Source organism: Sardina pilchardus, chromosome 17 (assembly GCF_963854185.1).
Source record: "Sardina pilchardus chromosome 17, fSarPil1.1, whole genome shotgun sequence".
Lineage (NCBI taxonomy): Eukaryota > Metazoa > Chordata > Actinopteri > Clupeiformes > Clupeidae > Sardina > Sardina pilchardus.
In genome coordinates this window covers 32,999,920-33,007,419 of record NC_085010.1, presented here as the reverse complement: position 1 = coordinate 33,007,419, position 7,500 = coordinate 32,999,920, and the positions used below count along the sequence as shown (strand labels likewise).

Below are 7,500 nucleotides of genomic sequence, written 5' to 3'. Positions count from 1 at the left end.
TATATACACGCTAAAGCTGTCGGGGCAGCTCTGCAGAGAAATATGCAAGCATAAAACGAGCAAAAACGAAACCGAAACCAGAGATGAAATCGCCAATCCTGCATAGTTCCTCTTTGATATATAAATGTAGTTAATGATATATTTATATATATATATATATATATATATATATATAAATGTAGTTAATGATATATAAATATATATATGTAGTTCATGATATATGAATATAAATGTAGTTAATGATATATAAATATATAAAAATGTAGTTAATGATATATAAATATATATAAATGTAGTTGATAAATAATGATATATATATATAAATGTAGTTAATGATATATAAACATATATAAATGTAGTTGATAAATAATGATATATATAAATGTAGTTAATGATATATAAATATATATAAATGTAGTTGATAAATAATGATATATATATATATATATATATATATATATGTGTGTGTGTGTGTGTGTCGTTTTACTGACACCAGTTGCTACTCCCCTCAGTGACACAGCACAGCCTGCATGTAGTTGATAAATAATATATAAATATATATATATCAGTGACACACACACACACACACACAGCCTGCATGAAGGAGAGATCCAGTTTAATAAAGTCCATCAGATCTTACACAATCAAAGCCATCAGGTTTTACACACTCAATACACACTTCCTCAGGTCTTACACACTCAATACACACCTCCTCAGGTCTTACACACTCAATACACACCTCCTCAGGTCTTACACACTCAGGAAAGCTGACCGTCTCTCAGTATGTTTGCAGCTTTAAAGAGTTTCATTGTAAAGGGCAATAGAATAGAATATATATATATATCACACAATAGAGGCACACAAACACTCTGAAAAAGCAACGACACACTTATATGTATGTATAGAAATCTGTCCCATATGTATTTATAGGTATGTATAGAAATCTGTCCCATATGTATGTATATATATATAGTTATGTATAAAAATCTGTCTCAACCCCTTTTCAGCTGGGCAGTGCTTTTGTATTTGGGACTCCTGATGCCATGGTCGTCTGTGCCTTAGTGTCAGTTAGACACACACTCACACACACACACACACACACACACACACACACACACACAGAGAGAGAGAGAGAGAGAGAGAGAGAGAGAGAGAGAGAGGGAGGGAGGGAGGGAGGGGGGGGGGCTGCTTTAAGAGGAACATGAGGGTTGAGATGTGGCACTGTTCCACACACACACACACGCACGTCACACACAAGTCCTCATCACACACACGTCCTCATACACTCTTGTGTCCAGTAGGAGGATGCATCCGCCTCTCTCTAGAGCCCAGCTACTGGAGTCTTAACCACCCTGGACCCCCCCCCCCCCCAGATGGTTCACTCTGCGATGGTTCACTCCGCGATGGTTCACTCCGCCCCAGATGGTTCACTCCGCCCCCCACTGGCCCCAGATGGTTCACTCTGGCGGCTTCTTCTTGGCCTCCACGTCTTTCTTGAACTCCTCGATCTTCTTAGAGATGTTGGGTACCTGGAGGGAGACCAGGAGGGTTATTAAACACACACAACGCTAACCCCCCCACACACACACAACGCTAACCCCACACACACACAACGCTAACCCCACACACACACACACCGATAACTAACGCTAACCACACACACACACACACACACACACACACACACACACACACACACACACACACACACACACACACACACATACATACACACACAAGCCATCAGAACACCTGCGTCATACAACAAATAGCCCAGAACATTGCCTACATCATGTTTAGATTATCATGATATAGAGAGCATCGCCTATATTATGTTTAGATTATTATGATATAGAGAACATCGCCTACATCATGTTTAGATTATCATAACATGGAGAACATCGCCTACATCATGTTTAGATTATTATGATATAGAGAACATCGCCTATATTATGTTTAGATTATTATGATATAGAGAACATCGCCTACATCATGTTTAGATTATTATGATATAGAGAACATTGCCTACATCATGTTTAGATTATTATAATATAGAGAACATCGCCTACATCATGTTTAGATTATTATAATATAGAGAGCATCGCCTATATTATGTTTAGATTGTTCTAATATAATAGAGAACTGCCTATGTATCCACTCAAGTTAACAGTTCACAGACGGAGTTCGTTGGATGGCCATCAGAGATCTCTCTAACTCACCTCATAGTTCTGAGCCAGGTACATGCCGACCACGTTCCCCAGAGTGAACCCGACCTGCGGAAGTGACAGTGCAACAACACAGGAGATGGGACAAAGAGCATGTTTTATATTACACAGCTGACGTGCTTATCTGGATGTTCCCCATGGTCTACTGACCTTACCGTTACCCTCGCTGTAAACTCCGCTAAAGTTATATTTTAACGTTAGTCTAGTCTATGTGATAAGGGTGGTCTCGCCCATTCCGCGTATTTAAATAGCGTGTATCGCCGGATGAGTATGATGACAAGCTCATTCTACGTCGGCAGCGCAGCAAGGCACTCTCGTCTCTTCGGCCAATGTCAGTCAAATGTGTGTAGCTTATGGCTAGTGAGCTAACGATAGCTAAAGTAGCCTACACATACTCAACGTTGTCACTTTGTTTCAGCAGTCCGCAAGCCAAACAGTCCAGGTGGATTCTACAGGGTTGTTTTGGACACGACAATGTACTTACCAAAAATTGCATCATGGTTGTACAAACTAAGCTACCAGAAGCTCTGTATGAAGTCTAGTCGGTCGCCACTGACAGTTTCATTAGTTTGGTGTTGTGTGGGTTTTCCGTGTTGTACGTCACAGCCTGACAGGAAACTGCTCTAAAGTAGAGCGCCCCCGAGTGTTCGGATACTGTCATAGCAAGATCTGCATGTTGTAGTAGGCCTATGAATCTTCTCTTTTACTGTCTGGTCCTGACATGATGGTCCATGAAGATGTAGCCTAAATGCTCATTACAATGTAATGCCTGCCATCCTATAACATCTAATCGGTTCACAGAAATAAATGCACTTACGGTCGAGATGTAGGCTGTAGTTAACCATAGATAAGCCTATATTGACAATTGCATATCTATGGGCTGTAACGGCCCCGACACGGACTGTGAAGCGAACGCCATATCGTCTATTACCTGTCCACCGTCATATAAGTTACAATGTCACTACGAACGTCTAGTTTCAGCTTGGATGCAATGTGACAATTCACTCCACACGAGTTTGGCGAATTACTACAAGTTGAAGTGTCATAGCAGGCTACGGCCAAAACACATGGAGCTATTTAGATGTGCAAATACTTTAGTGTAGGCTGCTTTCCAAAGAACCAGGACAATGGGAAACTCAACAAGTTGAACAGTTTGTTTTTAAGAACCCTGCAACGTTTGTTGTGTAAACACATTGTAAAAGTAAATGATCTACATGTATTAACACACTCAAGGACATTTCGGACATTTCGGCATCAGTGGAGAGAATCGCCCTGACAAATGCTTCAAACAAACGCCGTGTGTCCAGGGTTCGTCCGGGGCGGTGCATTTGTAGCCAATACCGACTCAGCGAGCCGCTACTCTCGCCCCCAGTAATAGGCGGCGTCACACACGCTCAGTCTGTAGCCTTGGAACCTCAACGGCACTTTCTCTCCGACCGAATATCACATCTCCGCAGTGATGACGACCTCCGTGAGTCTCGGTACCGGCGCATCGATGCCCATAGTGGGCCTGGGCACATGGAGGGTATGTTCAACTCCGTCATCATGCGCCTCTCTGTGTTCCTCTCATCTGTGTGCGTCTCTGTGTTCCCCTGTGTGCATTCTGTATTCCCAGTGTGTGTTCTGCGTTCTGTATTCTAGTGTGCGTTCTACGTTCTGTATTGTCTGTGTGCGTTCTTAGCATTTTCTCACTTGCTGATTCATGAGAGGTGATGAGTGTGAGATGATCTTTGTAGTGGTGGCTGTGTTTGACTCGGGTGAACTCTGACCCAGAGGGACAGTAAACCTTAATCTAGAGGGTTATAGCCATAGATATGTAAAGCTTAATCTAGAGGGTTATAGCCATAGATATATAAACCTTAATCTAGAGGGTTATAGCCATAGATATATAAACCTTAATCTAGAGGGTTATAGCCATAGATATGTAAAGCTTAATCTAGAGGGTTATAGCCATAGATATATAAAGCTTAATCTAGAGGGTTATAGCCATAGATATATAAAGCTTAATCTAGAGGGTTATAGCCATAGATATAAAGCTTAATCTAGAGGGTTATAGCCATAGATATGTAAACCTTAATCTAGAGGGTTATAGCCATAGATATGTAAAGCTTAATCTAGAGGGTTATAGCCATAGATATAAACCTTAATCTAGAGGGTTATAGCCATAGACATATAAAGCTTAATCTAGAGGGTTATAGCCATAGACATATAAAGCTTAATCTAGAGGGTTATAGCCATAGATATATAAACCTTAATCTAGAGGGTTATAGCCATAGATATATAAAGCTTAATCTAGAGGGTTATAGCCATAGATATATAACGCTTTATATATGGCTATAGCTTAAACTAAACAGGTACAGTATGTCATGGGTCAAGGTGTTTTTGTGATGGCCTAATTAGGCAAATCAATCGAAAGTACAGCACTTTAGTCATGCATAACTTTGTATTGCCAGTGCACAGACGTTTCGGGTTATCTCTGGTCAATAACAAGTTCTGCATGACTAGAGTGCTGTAGTCTCGTTTGATTTGATGTATTCTTGGGCACAAGCACCCAGTCATTAATATGTGGTGAGCTGAGCGCGTTCTATGAGCTCTGTAGGTAGGCAGAAATAAAATAACAATAACAAACAATAACAATAAGAAACACTTTGAAATGTATCACATCAATCTAGTCCAGCGTAGGGTTTGAGAGCAGCATCTCCAGCTGGGCTACATGCAGTCATGGACGCCCCGACCGCTCCGTTAGGAACATTGCATCAACATTTGCAAAGATTACTGGCTGTTATTGAATTGAAACATCAGCGTATGTAGAACAAGGAGAAGTGTGTGTGTGTGTGTGTGTGTGTGTGTGTGTGTGATGGTGGTGTGTGTGTGTGTGTGTGTGTGATGGTGGTGTGTATGTGTGTTTGTGTGTGATGGAGGTGATGTGTGTGTGTGTGTGTGTGTGTGTGTGTGTGTGTGATTTACAGATAATAATTGCTGGAGCAACTTGGGGTGAAGTGCCTTACTCTTAAGGCACAACATTGTGTGTGTGTGTGTGTGTGTGTGTGGTGCTGTGTGTGTGTGTGTGTGTGTGTGTGTGTGTGTGTGTGTGTGTGTGTGTGGTGCTGTGTGTGTGTGTGTGTGTGTGTGTGTGTGTGTGTGGCTCAAAGGCACATAATTTTTTGTGGTTACTGCATGCTAGCTAAGTTCCTTTGCCTTTACACTACCACCGTATGTGTGTGTGTGTGTGTGTGTGTGTGTGTTTGAATGGTGGTGGTGCTGTGTGTGTGTGTGTGTGTGTGTGTGTGTGTTGCTGTGTGTGTGTGTGTGTGTGTGTGTGTGTGTGTGTGTTACTGTGTGTGTGTGTGTGTGTGTGTGTGTGTGTGTGTCTGTGTGTTGCTGTGTGTGTGTGTGTGTGTTCTGTGTTGTTCTGTGTGTGTGTGTGTTGCGCATGTGTGTGTGTGTGTATAGTATATACTTTATTGATCCCGTGTGTGTGTGTATGTGTGTGTGTGTGTGTGTGTGTGTGTGTGTGTATAGTATAGTATATACTTTATTGATCCCGCGTGTGTGTGTGTGTGTGTGTACGGTGCTGTGTGTGTGTGTGTGTGTGTATAGTATATACTTTATTGATCCCGCGCGTGTGTGTGTGTGTACGGTGTTGTGTGTGTGTGTGTGCGTATAGTATATACTTTATTGATCCCGCGTGTGTGTGTGTGTGTGTGTGTGTGTGTGTGTGTGTGTGTGTGTATAGTATATACTTTATTGATCCCGTGTGTGTATGTGTGTGTGTGTGTGTGTGTGTGTGTGTGTGTGTGCGTATAGTATATACTTTATTGATCCCGCGTGTGTGTGTGTACGGTGTTGTGTGTGTGTGTGTGTGTATAGTATATACTTTATTGATCCCGTGTGTGTATACGGTGCTGTCTCAGCTGTCGTGACCTTTGACCTCTCCCCTGTGACCCCAGGCGTCTGAAGGTCAGGTGGAGCAGGCGGTGCGGGCGGCCATCTTGGCGGGGTACCGGCACATTGACGGGGCGTTCGTCTACCAGAACGAGGCCGAGGTGGGGGCGGGGCTAAAGGCCATGATGCAGCAGGGCGTGGTCAAAAGGGAGGAGCTTTTCATCGTCAGCAAGGTAACCTTAGTAACACGGAGTCTAAGGGAGGTGTGTGTGTGTGTGTCTCTGTAGGCCTAGACATGATGTATGTACAGTATATGCGTGTGTGAGTGTGTGTTGATTGTGCTTGTTAACTCACCTATTAACAACGATATTGTGCTGTTATAAACTCATCTATTAACAATGATATCGTGCTGTTTATAAACTCACCTATTAACAACAATATTGTGCTGTTATAAACTCATCTATTAACAATGATATCGCGCTGTTTATAAACTCACCTATTAACAACAATATTGTGCTGTTATAAACTCATCTATTAACAACAATATTGTGCTGTTTATAAACTCCCCTATTAACAATGATATTGTGCTTGTTAACTCACCTATTAACAATGATATTGTGCTGTTTATAAACTCACCTATTAGCAATATCGTGCCTGTTAGCTCACCTATTAACAACGATATTTTGCTGTTTATAAACTCTTCTATTAACAACGATATCGTGTCTGTTAAGTCACCTATTAACAGCGATATCGCGCTGTTTATAAACTCACCTATTAATAGCGATATCGTGCCTGTTAACTCACCTATTAACAATGATATCGTGCTGTTTATAAACTCACCTATTAATGACGACATTGGCTGTTTATAAACTCACCTATTAACAACGATATTGTGCTGTTATAAACTCACCTATTAATGACGATATCGTGCTGTTTATAAACTCACCTACTAGCAACGATATTGTGCTGACTCACCCATGCCGACTGCAAAACATTACCGACCCACTGTGGATTCTCCTGACTCCCACTGACTCCCACGCTTCTCTACAGTAGCAAGACATGTGACCAGTTCAAATGATTATGATTGGACACAGCAAGACATGTGACCAGTTCAAATGATTATGATTGGACACAGCAAGACATGTGACCAGTTATTTGGTGGATTCGACTTGATGTAGCCGTCTTAAGAGGACTGCAGACGTGATTATTTGTGAGATTCCGATACGTTTTCAACTATGAAGTTTGCACAATTCCAGTTTGAAAATGTTCTAATCTAAAAAATAATCACGTCTGCAGTCCTCTCAAAACGGCTACATGAACTGGTCACATGTCTTGCTGTGTCCAATCATAATCATTTGAACTGGTCACATGTCTTGCTATGTCCAATCAT

At 41.7% G+C, this 7,500-nt stretch overlaps 2 protein-coding genes across 3 annotated transcripts in view; one reads left to right on the top strand and one right to left on the bottom strand.

The window, feature by feature from the left end:
• Positions 1 to 599: 599 nt before the first annotated feature.
• On the bottom strand, positions 600 to 2,845 carry stmp1 (short transmembrane mitochondrial protein 1). Its single transcript, XM_062518361.1, has 3 exons — positions 2,710 to 2,845; positions 2,220 to 2,273; positions 600 to 1,529 (listed from the first exon to the last, which is right to left on the bottom strand). The coding sequence occupies exons 1-3, from the start codon at positions 2,722 to 2,724 to the stop codon at positions 1,458 to 1,460; spliced, it is 141 nt and encodes a 46-aa protein (XP_062374345.1). The 5' UTR covers positions 2,725 to 2,845; the 3' UTR covers positions 600 to 1,457.
• LOC134062370 (aldo-keto reductase family 1 member B1-like) overlaps positions 1,511 to 7,500 on the top strand; it is a 15,881-nt gene continuing 9,891 nt past the window's right edge. The window contains exons 1-3 of one of the 2 annotated variants that reach the window (XM_062518360.1): positions 1,511 to 1,548; positions 3,665 to 3,750; positions 6,176 to 6,343. In XM_062518360.1, coding sequence (XP_062374344.1) covers positions 3,685 to 3,750; positions 6,176 to 6,343 — 234 coding nt within the window. In that variant the 5' untranslated portion in view covers positions 1,511 to 1,548; positions 3,665 to 3,684. Of the gene's footprint in view, positions 1,549 to 3,559; positions 3,751 to 6,175; positions 6,344 to 7,500 lie in introns of those variants that run through there. The other variant, XM_062518359.1, reaches the window with a different exon arrangement.

Bases quoted from the DNA above. Each gene is read 5' to 3' on its own strand.
- stmp1 (XM_062518361.1), bottom strand. The intron at 1,530-2,219 runs GTGAGTTAGAGA...GTCTCCCTCCAG, and splicing joins ACCTGGCTCAGAACTATGAG to GTACCCAACATCTCTAAGAA.